Here is a 17,049-nt window from a genome sequence, read left to right as displayed (position 1 = left end):
TGTCCGTTTTTAAAAAACAATCGGCACCACTGCCAGTATGCTACATACCTCCACTTCCATGGACTCAGACGGCAGCTTTCTAGTATTATTCCTGAAGCATTCCGCTTGCCAGTCACATTAGACTTCTATTGAGGGCTTGTTGGCATTCTCTTCAATGAACGCCTGTCACTGCCTGTAACCTTTACTGCCTAGACTGGTAACTTCAGGATCTGAATGATTCCGCATCTTGTTTACAGTATGACCTGAAATTATTAAAGCATTTTGCAGAACTGTGGCATCAACCAACTGTGGTTGTTCACTGCTTACCACTAAAATATGTGGTTGATAACACCAAAAGCTATTCACCAGTGCTGGAAAATGTTTTACTAGAATCCAGGTGTGTCTTATTCCAGCAGGGTATATGGCAGTCAAATCAACCTCTAAGATACAGTAATCCTATCCATAGTAATAGGGCATTTTATCAAGCCCAAAGCAGCTGTTTAAACTGTTTATAGCACAGCTCACAGATAGGTAACATTTACTGTATGTCTAGCACAACCCTTACAATATAAGGGCAAACAGCTCCTGTGTTTTATTTTACTTCTCATTATATCTTAACAATCTTTGTTGATCGCAAAACTTCTTTCGATGGTATCTTCTTGTTCAGCTCTGTCAAGCCTAACAGAAAGTTTTCCTGTGCTTGGCCGGATATATTGTGAAACGTGTCGAATTTAAATCAAGGGAAGTAATGTTAAAACTGTACAATGCACTAGTAAGACCTCATCTTGAATATTGTGTTCAGTTCTGGTCACCTCGCTATAAAAAAGATATTGCTGCTCTAGAAAGAGTGCAAAGAAGAGCGACCAGAATTATTCTGGGCTTAAAAGGCATGTCATATGCAGACAGACTGAAAGAATTGAATCTATTCAGTCTTGAACAAAGAAGACTACGTGGCGACCTAATTCAAGCATTCAAAATTCAAAAAGGTATTGACAGTGTCGACCCAAGGGACTTTTTCAGCCTGAAAAAATAAACAAGGACCAGGGGTCACAAATGGAGATTAGACAAAGGGGCATTCAGAACAGAAAATAGGAGGCACTTTTTTACACAGAGAATTGTGAGGGTCTGGAATCAACTCCCCAGTAATGTTGTTGAAGCTGACACCCTGGGATCCTTCAAGAAGCTGCTTGATGAGATTCTGGGATCAATAAGCTACTAACAACCAAACGAGCAAGATGGGCCGAATGGCCTCCTCTCGTTTGTAAACTTTCTTATGTTCTTATGTTCTTAGGTAGCTCCAGCATTGATTTGAATCTTGCTATGTCTATCACCACAACTCTAAAAAAAAGGTAGAAATACTAGGATATATTATTACAGTTCATCTGTGGTAACGGTGATTATGTAGACATGAAGCCTGTACTCGTCTCACCCAAACTAATTTATATGATGCTGTCTACCAAACGAAACCATTAAAACGAGCAAGACTCAATGGTTGCTAGCCTGTAGATCTTTCCTTGAGTCTTCACTTCCTTCTTAGCTTCTCCTTTTGACAATCTTTCTACAAACCTGTCCATTTCATTATTTATTTATTTATTTTTATTTCCAGAGGACTATGGCTGAAATGATTTGCGCACTTTCTCTTTGTGGTAACGGTTATAAAAGTCCTCCCAGAAAAAAAAAAAAAAAGAAGCACAATTACTAAATCCATTTTTTATGTTCGAAAACACATACTGACACTCATTACTGCTGGGGCGCAACTAGCAGACTGCAAAATTATGAGAGAGGCATCTCTAAAAACACATTCTTTTAACTAACGTAAACGTAATTAACCAACTTTATCATGTGAAGTATTGTTTTGGCTGTAGATATGCTTGAGAAACCGGAAAATTTCGAGAATTATCAAAACCTTTTTGGGAATAGTTAATTGCGGATCCTATTTCACCAGAGACCAGATCATCCCGCGCAGACTCTGTGAGCGGACTGACTCCACTCAAGGGGCGTCGTTTGCCCTTGAGGGCGCAGCACGCAGATTTACTTTCTCGCGATACTTTCGTTCAGGCGTACCATAACAAGGAATAAGGAAGAAGGAAGGGGGAGACGGTTGTGAGGCTTTTGTTTTGAAAAACTGAAAAAACAAAATGGAGGTGTGGAAGGTGTCTGGATTTTGCTTGACATTTTGCTGTTTGTTCATCTGCAGCTGGTGTTCCCCCGTTATACTTGACGGTGTTTTGGAAGAGACGGGTTCCTGTCGCAAGACCTGCCAGATGACCTATAGTTTGCACACATACCCCAGGGTAGGTAGTTTGTAATTACAAATACAATGTTCTGTATTTTATGTATTCACATTGATTATACAGTTACCTACTGTAGATGTTATAAGGGTCTGTGTTTTTGATTGCAACGTTATGCGTACTACATCGTCATGTAAAGACGTTGGGTGTATTTGTTGTTCAAATTTTAACTTCCACTGCAACAAGCGCGTGGAGTGGTAGGAATTATGTAATTAATAACGGAAACAAGCCACTGATTTTGTTTATTGGTTTTCTTTTTAGGAAGAGGAGCTGTATGCTTGCCAGAGGGGTTGTCGACTCTTCTCAATTTGCCAGCTTGTAAACGACAGAGAAGACTTAAACCAGTCCAAGACCGAGTGTGATTCGGGTAATCCTCGATCAATTATATTACATCTCTCAATGGGCAAGGGTGCTATGTTTAAAAGGTAGAACATTCATAAAGCAGCATCACACAAGACATGCGTGGGTGGGAATGTCTTACTTTTGTAATGCGACATAACATAACAAAACCCCGACGCTTTATGTCTGTAGTTAGTTTCTAATTTCCAACTGGTGAATATGTGTTGTCCTTGAATTCTCAATGGCAGTTTAATTGTATTATTGTTTTCAGCTTGTCATGAAGCCTATTCTCAGTCACAGGATCAATATGCCTGTAATCTTGGATGCCAGAGTCAACTGCCATTTGCAGAACAGAGACAGGAACAGGTGAGGTCTGGTAACTGCAGTGTGAATATGATGGCATTGGAAACACCAGACAGCCATATTTCCAGTGCAGTCGTTATAATGCAAATGATGCCAATGTTTATATCGGTGACCATTCTGTTTTCATAGAAACAAATCTGTAAACACTGTCAAGCTCACTTGATTGTTGGCAGCATTATCAGCTGCGGGTTAAGCATTGTGTGTTAAAATGTATGTTTATTTTTTTAATACAATTTTTTTGGAAAATGCAACTGTAATTAATGCTGCAGGAAAAAAAAAACTGTACAGCCAGCGATGGTTTTTAACTGGGATACTACACACACAAAATAAATGCATAATGTAGTTTTCTTTCTAATATAGAAAGTACAAAAAACTGCTTTAAATAGTTTTTTTTGATTGTTTGGTTTCCAGCTGTTGGACATGATGCCCGGGATGCATGTTCCTTTTCCACTTACTTTGGTGGGTGGATTCTGGAATGATATGATGAGCTCAGCCCAGAGCTTCATAACATCTTCGTGGACATTCTACCTCCAAGCTGATGATGGCAAAGTAGTTATATTTCAGGTAATGCAAATTAACCTAATACTGTAATTGATAAAAAGAGTGAACTTGCTTTTAGGTATAAAAAATGCTGGCCCTACCTTTGTGAGAAGTAATGCATAAAATCTCTATCGAAATACTGTATGAAAAATAAGTTTTGTTGCCAGGCGTGCCATTAAAACAAAAACTAATGTATTTTATGAGGCACTTTAAGTAGCAAAAATTAGAGATTTGTTCTGTAAGGTACAAAATGGATACAGTCATATTGTGTGTTTGACAATCTTGTTTTTATTTCCCTGTTTAGTCTGAGCCACAGATTCAGTTTATGCCACGATTTGAACCACAGAAAGAGGAGCTGAAGGACACATCATTTGCCAGAGAATCATGTAAGCACAGTACTTTGTGTGTTTGTGTATAATATATTGTGTGTGTGTGCATATATATATATATATATATATATATATTATATATATATATATATATATTTATTATTTATTATATTATAATAATTATTATAACATAATAAAATTTGATATTTTTCCCCCCTAAACTATTGTAATGTTCCAGCAGATAGACACCCAGAAAATGCAATCTACAAACACGACCACAAGAATTTCATGCAAGAGCAAGAATTTGGAGTGGACCCAGATAATGTTGATAAGGAGGACCATAACTTATTTAAGTGTCTTTCAAGGTTAGTAAGATGTCAATACTCTGTTTTTTGATAGGAGTGAGTTATACTACATTGTTAATAATGACTGTGTTTAAATGAACTTACTGTCACACGCCCTATAGCCTGGAGATCGCAGGTTTGAATCCAGGCTATGTCATTGCCTGCCGTGACCGGGAGTTCCCAGGGGGTAAGCTCGCAATTGGCCAAGCGTTGCCCGGGTAGGGATGGTTTGGTCAGCAGGGCAGTCCACAGTTCAACGTGCACCAGCGACCCCTGTGCCTGATAAGGCACCTGCGGGTCTGCAGTGGAGCCGTTCAGATCTGGGTTGTCCTCCGGCACTATAGGTCTGGTGGCTTCACTGTGGATCCACAATGCGAAAAAAGTTTTCCAAATTGCCGGGGGGGGGGTTGCAGTGGTGAACCAGGATTAATAATAACACAATTGATAATTCTAAACTGGGGAGAAAAATGGGGTAAAAGTCAGTGGCAATGACTAAATCTAAAAAAAAATGTAATGTACTGTGCTGTGCTGTAGATTTGTGTACTAATTATGTTTATAGAAATTACTATGAGTACTTGTGTGCTGTATGTACCTGATTCAGAAGTACCTGGCTGCCTGGTTGGATATTGACAACTACACTAGTTCTTTCTGTGCTGGTGCTGATCTGGATTTGCTGTGCAACAGTAGCAACTGCTGTGGACCAGTATGTACCATCTGAGGTAAGATGGTTTGACATTTGGATATTTATCAGACTTGCAGGTTTTCACTGAAAATAAAGGTTCCCACCTGTTGGATGTCACATTTACATTTTATAAATTGCTATAAATTGAAAAACACAGATCCAGCTCTGGTGGATATTTTTTCACATGCTGTAGATACTCAAGGCTATAATGTTATTTATCTCCTTGCAATGTATGTGTGTTATTTAACTTATTTGTAGTTATAAAATGTAGAGTCCAAAGCGTTAATGTTTAGAATGTATTAAAGCTTCTACCTTTTTTATTTCAGAAATTAAGCATTTATGGAGATCTGGAATATGTGAAGGACCAGAAACTAACCCCATACCCACCATCCTCTCTGGTTATCATCAGTTCAATGGCTGAAGAAGCAGCTGGGCCTTTACCATCAAAAGTTAACCTGAACCAGTCAAACATTTAGGATGTACTAGTGTGGGGCTTGGCACAACCAAATGGCCTGTCAATGATAACATTTTAGTCTTACCAGTTTTTCTAACAGGGTTTGTTTAGTTGTTGGGGTTATGTTAATAAAATGATTAACTGCAGCTCTGTTTTGCATGATCTCTTACCCCCCCCCCCCCTAAGCTTTACACTAGGAAAGGGGATATTGATTGATGTTATCTCAGTGTGTTGATGCATTTTTTGTTGCATCACACAACCTAAACTATACCATACCTATTCTACCTGCAGTGATGTAATTTTTATGACATGTGCTAGGTCTTGTTATCTAGTATTTGTGAATCATAATTTACTAATTTATCTCAGTGTTTTATTTTTCTCTTTTATAGATTAAAAAAAAACGTATAACGTTTTTTTGAAATGCTGATGATTGACTGTGCAGAGCATAGTATAGATCAGTTTGCTTGGCATGCTTGTTTACTTTTCTTTCCTTGATTTGCTAAGTCATAATCATCAGGGCTAGGAGCATAGTTTTCAATTAAGTTATTTTATGGTTGCAGTTGAACCATAGGTAATCTAATCTAGACTAATACAGTGGAATGTCTTGCATACTTTTATCAAACAAACATTTCTCCTCATTGCACTTGTTCACTTTTTTCATTTAAATGTTTCATGTACTTACCTTGAGCTTTCAGCTTCCAAATTTTTGTGAAGGACAGAATTAATTACATTTAATAATTGTGTTGTATAATAAATAAAATATTACTGTTTGGGTTATTGTTTAATGTTTCTTTACATAAAAAAATGCTAAACATGCTTGACACAATACACTGCTGTGTGTAATTTCTTGTTTTGGAGTCCCTTTTATTTATACTCATTGACAAAGAATTTACAGAAATATATATATGTATGTATGTGTATATATATAAAATATGTATGTATGTGTATATATATGTATGTATGTATATATGTATGTATGTATATATATATGTATGTATGTAGTGTGTGTGTATATATATATATATATATATATATATATATATATGTTTGGTGTGTATGTATATATAGAGTTTCTGTAAATACTTTTTGTCAATGAGTATAAAACAAATAAGGGTCTACTTTTTGCATAGTCTGCTTAAACTTGTTTATGTGAAAGGATAGGAATAGTGGAAGGATAAATGGGGGGAATATATTAAAGTATCATTAAATGTTAATTTACATGCAAACAACCAACCAGACACACAGCCAACGTTTGCAAAATTATACTCTATTCTTACTGTGTATTATTGTGTTTAACCAGTGCCAAACGCCTGGTGGGTGACCTTGACCTGTTGTGCACATTTTTGTAGAGAAGTGAGGTAGCTGCACACTAGAAGAGCTCTAGAGACAAAACACGACTGATCCCATCTGCAGCTGCCATTACAGAATACCTCATACAGAATCTCGCTGCTACTTGGACCCTGCCAGAACAAACAGTAGAAGGAGGCATGACGCCTCTGCACTTCTTGCCAGGGCTGGACCTTGCTCAATAGTGTCAACACAAACATGTATTTGATTGACAGTGAAACCCTTGACTGTTTCCATGATACGTGTTTTCAATTGTTCAGGTAACAGTATGTGAGTCTCATTGCTTTGGCTCTGTTTCTTCTGGTAACCAAGCGACAGAATTACTGTTTGACAGAGTGGTGTAAGATGTGCATGTTATCAAGGAACTTTAAAGCAAATTGGAGGCTGAACAAATTTTTAATTGTGTAAGCTTGAAGGGACATTATACAGGCATTGGGCACTGAGAAGCTGTGGAGGAATAAACTGTTAAAAGATGAGGTCCAACAAGACTCACCCTCAGGTATTTCATACATTTTTTACTCTTGTCATGGTAACCTATAACTTATGTATTAGCTGTTCTGTAAGAAGTATGTTGAAAAGACTTGTGTTCTGGACTGGTATGTTTATAACTGAGTAGAAACAAAATATAATTCAATGTGTAAGCAATTGTTTTCCCTACTTTTTACAGAGAAGTAGGAGTTTTGATGCAGCCTCACTAGGTTCAACTGTCTCAATGTTATCACGAAGAGAGAAAGGTAATGTTCACACTTCTTGCATAAAAACCTTTAATAAAAGTCAAATAGAGAAGTTCATTGTGCATTTCAGTTGTATTTTTCCATATCAAGAAAATATATGTTGCATCTACATAAAACAATAAAGAATATGTAAGATAATTTATGCCTATACAGATGTAATAAATAATTCACTAGGAATCTAGGATTAGTGTGTGAATTATAATTCCTGGTGTACCTCACATAGGTAATATTGTTATTTCGAATCATGTTGTTTGTTTGTAATGTATATTGTCCAGTACTTTAAAAGCTCAGTCATGATAGAGCAAAAATATTGATTAACTTTACACCTGACAGTCTAATAGATGTTTTTCTTATGTAAAATGTGGAATTTATACAAAAGAATTTATGAAATATACAGTTTGTTTTTAACAGTGCTTTCTGTTCACATTGGTTTATGTGTCTGTGTAAACATTGAATATAACTAATATTCAGCTATTTTCTTCTAGACAGGGGACTGTTAAAAGACAAATTATTGACATCTTACAGAAAAATCTATTTAAAGCGTGCCAGTGATCCAAGCAATATAAATAAATTGGAGAGGTAATAGCATATTATCAATAAAAGAGCATGAGCCGGATTTACTGTGAGGTTGTTTCATGAGAAATTACTTTCACCATAAATATCTGTAACCAAATAACTGGATTTATAGACAGTTGTCACTTTCCATACTTATAACGTGAATCACGTTATAGAGTGTGTTCGTTTCACTCGTAATTAAGAGACATCAGTTTTAACACTTGGAAAGAAGGACGAGTAAATGAGATAATCAAGCAGGTTGTTGTAAGAGTAGAATAAGCAACATGACGGTCACTTTTCTTGCTGACAGACTGCTGTGAGGATTGCGGAAACTGTGAATGCTGCAGCAGAAGATGTGTCTGTATTTCAGTCTTTGTGTTGCTGGGACTGGCAATAATGGCAGCTGCAGTTGCTTTAGCCATTATTTTTGGCATTCCACAGAGGACACCAGGTCAGATCTTCTTCTTTATTACAATGGTAACACGTCATAGAATGTTTGTGATAGCAACCTACAAATTACACTTATTTCTCCATTAACTGACTGCTGTTTTGTTCTTGCAGTTAACCGATATTGCACTTCAAATAACATGACAGGTTATCTGTGTGATGACAGAGTAACATGCATCCCAGCTTCCAGCGTGTGCAATGGAATGAGTAATTGTGCCAACGGTGAAGATGAAAATTCTGAGCTCTGCAGTAAGAACTTTTTCTTTTTACCTGTAAATTATGCTTTGATGCTTCATTCTTAAAACCACAAAAAAAAAAAAAAAAAAATAGCGACAGCAAAAGAGAAACACCCCCACCTGCATTTCTAGAAAATGAATAACAGCAGGACTGGGGAGGTGGCTTGCTCATTGAAATGTTTTACATAGATCTGAAGGGAAGACAATTACCTATTCAGGGATATCAAGATATTTAGTATGAAAGTGGGGTGAAATTAGCAGCAACAACAAAAAAAGCCTGACCGCTATTCCTTTAATTATTGTTATAAAGTGTAACATGGGAGCTCAGACAGGGCTTGTGTTATTTATTGTGTTTGTAAACACTTGAGGGGCTTTTGCAGTAGGCTCAGTAAAAATGTGGGTTGCAACAAATTGCACTGTTTTGCAAAACAAGAAAAATGTGATTGACGTGAATGGCTTTCATGCCCTGCTTTCCAGGTGATTTACCAAAGAACCTGCCAGCATACCTGATTTTTAAATGTGGGAACCCCCAGTTTTGGATTTACATAGATGAAAAATGCAATGATATAAATAACTGTGGAGACTGCTCTGATGAAGTAGGGATTTGTAAGTACAGACATCTTTACTGATTGTCTACTGATGCAAACACTTTAGTATCCATATATACTGCAACTTGTATTCAAAGGACCTAATATTGTATTCTTTCCCTCGACAGTGGCAAATTGTCCTTCCTGTGGGCCAAATTGGTGGCCTTGCACATCTATTTTCTATGAGTACTGTAAATGCATTCCCAGATCCTTGTGCAGAGATGGGGTACAGCACTGCACAGACTGGTCTGACGAGTACAAATGCACCCCATGACTACGGCAAAGAGGATCAAGCACATGGCACTTTGTTCACCGGTTTGCTTTTATGAACAGAATATACTTGGAAGTTGCAGATTACTTGGAAGATTATTATTTTTCTGGAAATAAAGGGAAACCTTGATTAACCTGATTTGTCAAATATATAAGAAGTTGTATGTTTTAGTAGCAATTGCTGATGAAACTAGCAGTGTATGATGCAAAACAAAGACTACATCAGTTTTACATAAAACAAACTAGCAAATAAAGTATCTGTACAACAGTCTTTGTTATTTTCTAAGTTAACACAGGTTTTGTACAAAATAATGTATTTCAAATAGTATTTGTATATAATTTGTATATAATTCATTAGATTTGTGTACATATTTAAATGTTTACCATAAAGTTTATTAAATACAGTAAGTGGTACATAACTTGTTGCTTTTTTTTTTTGTAGATGCAGTTTCTATTTCATATCACCATTGTTACTGTTAAAATGTAACTGCCTGTACTGGAAACAGTGGACCTGGGCTTAACAAATATTGTCAATACAAATGTCCTGGTCACTTCAAAGAAAACTGTTGGGTGTAATACAAAACAGTACTGAGCACACAAGCCAAGTGGTACTGTAACCAGGCTCTCATGTCAACACTGGAATTCCTTGTATAACAGTGAAAACACGTTTAGATAGGGTTCAGGTCTTTCTTGATTGGTTATCTGTGTACTCTCCAGTTGTGTCAACGCTCAAAGCTGATCTTACAACAAATCTTTTATTTATCTGTAAAAGTTCACAAGGTATTTCAGAGAGTTGCATTTTACAAATCAAGTGCTAACATGTACAGAAAAGTAAATATTTCCAATTCAGCATCAAATTACAAAGCGATTTACAAAATAAACGCAAACTTGGCATATAAGTATAATGCTTTCATCCAGCCAATTCCAACAGTAGCAAATCCAAACGGCACAGTGCAAAGCTGTCATCTAATAACTCCCGGTCCTAACTGGAGCACACTGGCGCTTTGCAGAAGGCATTGCATTGTCCTGGACTAGGCTTGCTAAGTCTCTCTTCTTGTTCTGTATTGCTGAGGTTTTCCAAAGCAATGCTTTCGTCGTACGCTATATTACAGACGTCCTGAAGAGGCTTTCTGTGAAACTTTATATTCACCTCGCTTTCTCTTTCTTTAACACTGAACGCCGCATATGGTGGTGCAAGTATTACCTTCGCTGACGTTTCTTTGCCGTCTATGAGAAAAGGCACAAACATATTTAGTTGACTATTCGGATCCCTGTTTGAAAAAAGACATACCGGTAATTTTCAATGTTATTCTTTTCAGATGTCTCAGATTATTATGAGGTGCAAAAGGCAACTGTCTTTGAATAGATTGTCTATACAAATAGTATTGAAAATGATACAGATTTATTTCGGAATGTCTTACAGAAGTGTTGTGCTACTGCTCTTAGAATGAGGCTTATTCTTGGTTTTGCAGAATCAGAAATAATGCTGTCTCACTGGAGAGTTACCTGAAAAACAGAACCTATTTATCGTGATCACACCAAAGAAGATTAATACCAATCTACAGAGACGGGATAAGAGATTTAAATATTTAGTTAAATATTTAGCGAAATGTTACATCTGGATAAGAGATTAGGATTTATAAATTATATCTGAGGGTACACACACACACACACACACACACACACACACACACACACACACACACACACACACACACACACACACACACACACACACACACACACACACACACATACATATAGGAAAATAACAAATGTAAGTTTGTACAGTTAGTGCTAGCCTATATAGCCTGGTCCTCTGGGTTAGCAGGTCTTCTGTTGCAACAGCATACCAACTTTTCAACAGTTTCTGAAATAAAGAGAACAGGCAGTTCCCAGACTACAGCCAGAAGTTGTGCCTGTAGTTGCAACAAGAGAAATAAGTTCTGGGGGGATGAATAGAACTTGAAGGGGTAGTTACAGCATTGTTAAAAATACATTTAAACACAAAAAATAGTTGCAATATTCTGAATATTGGCCAATTTTAGGAACACTGCCATATTCGCAAGTAAATTAATTGCATGCTTTCAAAGGAATTTTTGAAGTGTTTAATAACATTTCTAACTGCTTTGGAACCCATGAACCAACGGAGGTCCTTAGGAAACTGGTCAAGAAATGCAGACTCAGATAAAACCAAGGTCCTGTATGAATGCTGTGGTTTTCAATTAGAAAAAAAAGAAAACACAGTATTATTTGTAACATGCTGGCCACAAAATATACAATGTACATCAGCCTGCCACTTTAAACTGTTGTCGAAAAAACATCATTCTATTTATTTATTTATTTATTTTTAAGGATGCCATTTGCCAAGAGGTGTTAGTCCCTTTTGAAAGAGCATTTTTCAATGTTAAATCTACTCAAGGTAAATGCTCCCTGATACTCATCAGTCCAAATATCTTCTGTGTCAGCAGTAGGACCCTGACACATGATGGCAATCTTAGAATCTAGTTGGCCCATATTTTAGTGAATCCATATAAGCCCACCAAGTTTCAGTACATTTTTTTTTTTTTTTTTTGCCCCCACAAGACAAGAACTGTCTGACAAAGTTTACAAACTGAATGTGACATGTCAGGACAGTGTTTTATTGCCTTTCTTAAATTGTATTTTCGGTGGTATACTGGGTAAAACCGTTAGCAATACTACACTACAACACCTCATAACAAAGAACCCCAGTGTGTGTTTTTATTTACCTTAAATTGAATTCTAAACTTGCTAGAAAATGTTTCCGAACAACTAGAGAGCTCAATTAAAACACATGCCTATCTAAAATTTATCTTAACTAAAAGCAAAATGTGGGTTTTTATGAAGGCTGTCTGTGCCCCTGACCCACTACCAAGTATATAAAGATGTAAAGTAATATATCTTGTCAGCTAATGTTTTGTTTTTATTTTGTTTTCCAGTAACTATTGCTGCCACTGCCATTTACAGCTATGCATGGCTGGTTCCTCTAGCTCTCTGGGGCTTTCTGATGTGGAGAAACAGCAAAGTCATAAACATAGTCTCCTATTCTTTCCTGGAAATTGTGTATGTCTATGGTTATTCACTATTTGTTTATATTCCAGCAGCAGTAAGTACTTTATATTATTGTTGGTTTTAGTTGCATTTGGTTTCCCTGAATGGCCAATATTGCGCAGTGCACACCATTTATAAGAATTACTGATATAAGAATCGATCGCATATAGTGATCAAAACCACTGGGGTAAAAGTCATTCCTATACTAAGCATGCTAAAATACTCTGCATGTAAGGTGGGGGGGAGTTGCAGAGCTTTGCATCTCCACTTAGTGAAACACTGTGAGGTTTGCATCGCAACTGAAAACAAGTAAGCCAAAGATACTTAAATGCAGTGGTAGTCCTGACAGTAAAATACTGTACTGTAATGTCATTTTAATTCAAAGGCCATTACACGTAACACCGCACGACAGTTAAACTAGGCACCCTCACGATTCAATTGCTCCTCAAGTACACTGTAATAAAATAGAACTCTGCAGCCTTGAGTAAACATAATCGTGATCATATAACAAGCTGCTTACCCACTAGGGCTTGTTTTGATTGTTTTGTCCTCAGTGATTGAGCACCATTGACTTTTGTATATTGTATTTAAACTGCTGATATATGTAGGTTTTTCTTTTAATACTGCTTTAATAATATTTAGTTACAATACTCAAGAGTATAATAACTTATTGTTTTTCTCGTAGATACTATGGATTATTCCAATTGTATGGTTGAGATGGATTACAATTCTAGTTGCCATGTGCCTGCCGGGATCAGTTTTAGTAATTACATTTTGGCCTGCTGTTCGAGATGACCACCGCATCATTGCCGTTGCTACTATTTCAGCCATTATAATTCTTCATGCCCTGTTCGATGTTGGCTGTAAGGTTAGTAGAACTTTTAGTAGAAGTCGTTCAACTGCATGCTATCCTATTGCAAGGTTGAGTGAATAAATAATGAACACATGAACATTTTGGTTGTTGTTGTTGTAAATGTTAATAAAGCAAGGTAGAGTTGACATCTGTCTGGATTTTGACCCGCTTAAACAACAAAAACGTTACCCTTTTCAATCAGGTTCTTATGAATCAGGGAATTCAGTTATATTTTTTATTTTATTTATTTTTTATTGCTTTTGAATTTTTCAACTGTGTTAAGAGTAGGACATGAAGTCACAACAAAATAATGCTGTATCTTAACCATATTTCTAGCAGTAAGCACCCAAATATTATTGTTTGTGTAATGTTGTTATTGGTTTGAATTAATTTTTGTTACTAATTTTGAACAGGCATATTTTTTTGATGTTCCACAAATAGAAGTCCCAGGTGTCTCTGATAGCATTGCCTTAGGTAACAGGACAGTGACAGCTGTGAAGACGCACTAATGAATTGAGTGCCTAGGTAAGCTACACAAGCTGCAAACCTAGCAGACTCTCATATTTTCTATTTTAACAGAGTAACAGTTTATTGCATATTTCAACATGCAATTCAATCCATGTTCTCAACTCTATTCCTACACTATTAAATTGCATCTTCTGGACAGAAGTATTGTGCCCTATATTTTTATAGACAAAATATAAGGGATTATGTATGTTAAGAACAGTGTTTTTGTGTGTGTTTGTATATCCTGATGAAAGCATTAGCCATAATGTTTGTCTGCTTGGTTTCCTATTTTTATTGTATAATTGCAGGTTGCCTTATCAGAAAGAAGTTACTCAGAAGAAAAGGGACTTTGAAACCTAGCATTCACAAAACAATAAACTGTGTTTCATAAGATAACTTTTTGTAATCTCAGTCCTTATCTGACGGGGAAAAAGTAAACACAGTTGCAATGGAATTGACTTTTTAAGTGCCTTAAAGACGTGTTGGGATAAAAAAAGAAAAGTTAGATCGTACAGAACAAGCGATGTATGTACTGTATGTGTCAAGATGTAAATAGTATAATGATAAAAGGCTTGCATATTTGTTTGGCTGTATAAAACTTTTTGTTATAGTTGGTTTTTGCTTTAAAATTCTCTCTGAACAGTGTTTATTTTACTAACTTCAGTCAGCATTTTATGTTTGCCCTGTAATCTGTTGTGCAAAATACAATGTTTACTTTGGCTGCTTATTTTCTGTAGTTTTATCTTCAATGATTTTAGCACAAATGCAATTATACTGTATGTAAATGAAGAAAGTACAAAACAAACTTATACCCCACGACCAAAAATAACAACAAAAAATGCAAGTTACTTTCAGAACAGTGCCATTGCAGAAATGTTATGAGGATATATCATTTTAAAAGTAGAAAACTTTTAATATGCTTGAGTCTTAAATGAAGCACAAGCTTTTTCCCTAATTTATTTTTATTTTTGTTATTGCGTTTTTTGTTTTTTTAGAAACTATTTTGTGAATTTTGTATTAAATCCAGACTTATGTGGAGTATCAAGGCAGGTTGATTGATATTCAAGCCGAACATTTGCGGTGGTGTTAGAAACAGATTGTGGGGATCACTGTTCCAGTGTAAGTAGTAACAAGAAGTAGTATGTGTTACCACAAAGTGTATTTTAAGCATTAATAGATTCTTCACCTTGGACTAATTAAAATTATAGCACCTGCACATTTAGCTGTATATTACCGCATATAATGAAAATATATCTAGGAGACTTAGTAATAAATATGATTACTTACAACTTTATGATGCTGCTTGGATAAAAATATCAAATTATACTTAGCAAAAAAAGATACAGTGGTTGTCATTGATACAGTGAACAATAGCTAATTATGGTTGTTCTAGCCTTCAGCTTTGAATTACAGGGGTGTTTGTCATCATCTGTAATTATTTAGATAGGGATCAGAGTCAGGTGAACAGTACAAATACTGTAAACCAGCATACTGCACAGTCTAGGTATGGAAGGTGTCTTTAATCCAAGGAACAAGAATTTGGTACCTACAGCTTTCTTTTGCTAGGGTAGGATTACTTTCTTCTGCTCCATCTTGCACGGATGTGTATAAAGTGTATTTGATGTACCCTAATGGAATTATGTAAGTAGAATATTGCATGAGTTTTATCAATTGTGTGACTAATTAAATGCAATGTTTTTTTTTAATGAAATATAGCTATTTGTCTTATACATTGTCAGTTTTAATAAGCTGTGTTTGAATGCCAGTTGCACAACCTGATATTTGTGTTTATTTTGTTTTTAGTATCCCATATGAACAAGCTGAAATGTCTAATCCACAAGTTCAACTGGAGAAATGCCATTTGGAAAACCAGAGGCTTTAAAGTTTTTAACAAATACAGAAAGGAAAGATATGATGCCTTTCAAAATCAGGAGGCACTCAGGGATAAAATGAAGCTTGCAGAAGCCATGGCAAAATCTCAAACTGATGAACATAAACAGAAAGCCAAAGAAGTTTAAACAGGAAAATAAAGAATTACGCAAAACAGTAAAGAAACTATGAACTGATCTTGGATTGGAATCAGACCCCAAATTCAAAGGGAAAATGACTATGGATATAATGATCGAACTGCAGTAAAAAGAACAGCACGATAGTTTAGCAGAAGAAAATGACACGTTAAAACAAAAGATTGATCAACTTATGACCGCTTCTAAAGTTAAAGCCAAGAAAATGTTGGAGGAACAGCTCTTGTCTACACAAAGTGAATTAAGACACATAACAAGAAGTCATGGCCATTTGTTAAAACAATGGGAACTGTTGAAAACCATAAAAGAAAGACCGTTACAACCAACTTCCCAAATATATCCAGAAAAGATAACCATAGATATGTTTCTGACAAGTTGGTACAGACGGTGACTTCCATTCCTGTGTGTTACAGGTCTTATAAAAAAAAAGCTTGTAGGAGTTTGGCCAGTGTAAACAAGAATCTGACAAGATGAGGAAAAAGTTGTAAGATACGGCACCACTATGGCCCAAACATATTGAGTAGTAGCGCAAATAACATTCATTCAGCATCCGGTACAGCTCAAGTCACTTGCAGAAGTCTACATAATTCAAAAGTGACAATTGAACATACAAATTCTACGATTCTTAATAACATCCATCACAGCAACAAAACATCTGAACAGTAATGACAAAGGTCAATACTGCACTGAAGAATTTTTTTTATTCTAAAAAGGAAAGATACATACAAGTAAAGGCTACAGCTTAATTTATAGCAGCCTCAGTGTGTACTGTACTGAAGATGCTGTCATATTCAAGGCCTTTATTGTGTATCGCATAAAAAATAAATACAAAAACAGGATTAAGGTTGTTTTCCACTGAAGTGAAATCTATATCTTGTTGCACCTACTGGTGGTATTACTGTTACTTTTAATGTTAATGCTACTGAGTAATTTCTATGTGCAGTCAAGTATATGTTGTTTATCTGAGCGCATGAAAGTGACTTGAGGAAGGGCCTTTGTGTTTAAGGTTCTTTACATTGCAGTGCAGCTGTATCTTAGGATGGCAAAATAAAACATCAGGTCAACAACTATAGAAGGAAAACAGAACCAGTTACTG

The 17,049-nt window shown here is 36.0% G+C and overlaps 2 protein-coding genes across 3 annotated transcripts; both read left to right on the top strand.

The window, feature by feature from the left end:
• The first annotated feature begins 2,037 nt into the window (after positions 1-2,037).
• On the top strand, positions 2,038-6,095 carry LOC121331285 (transmembrane protein 59-like). 2 transcript variants are annotated; one of them, XM_041278572.1, is made up of 8 exons: positions 2,038-2,273; positions 2,532-2,637; positions 2,881-2,975; positions 3,384-3,536; positions 3,817-3,898; positions 4,080-4,206; positions 4,787-4,904; positions 5,194-6,095. In XM_041278572.1, exons 1-8 carry the CDS (start codon positions 2,118-2,120, stop codon positions 5,341-5,343), a joined length of 987 nt encoding a protein of 328 aa, XP_041134506.1. In that variant the 5' UTR covers positions 2,038-2,117; the 3' UTR covers positions 5,344-6,095. The 2 variants fall into 2 exon arrangements, with proteins under 2 accessions (XP_041134506.1, XP_041134507.1); XM_041278573.1 differs by having other exon boundaries at positions 2,039-2,273; positions 4,083-4,206.
• Positions 6,096-6,394: 299 nt separating this feature from the next.
• On the top strand, positions 6,395-9,788 carry LOC121331190 (low-density lipoprotein receptor class A domain-containing protein 1-like). Its single transcript, XM_041278413.1, has 6 exons — positions 6,395-7,167; positions 7,336-7,402; positions 8,268-8,408; positions 8,519-8,653; positions 9,118-9,246; positions 9,356-9,788. The coding sequence occupies exons 1-6, from the start codon at positions 7,141-7,143 to the stop codon at positions 9,499-9,501; spliced, it is 645 nt and encodes a 214-aa protein (XP_041134347.1). The 5' UTR covers positions 6,395-7,140; the 3' UTR covers positions 9,502-9,788.
• Positions 9,789-17,049: the final 7,261 nt, after the last annotated feature.

This window comes from Polyodon spathula, chromosome 18 (assembly GCF_017654505.1).
Source record: "Polyodon spathula isolate WHYD16114869_AA chromosome 18, ASM1765450v1, whole genome shotgun sequence".
Taxonomy (NCBI): Eukaryota; Metazoa; Chordata; class Actinopteri; order Acipenseriformes; family Polyodontidae; genus Polyodon; species Polyodon spathula.
The sequence above is the reverse complement of the archived record's forward strand: the minus strand, read 5'-3'. Positions and strand labels throughout refer to the sequence as shown.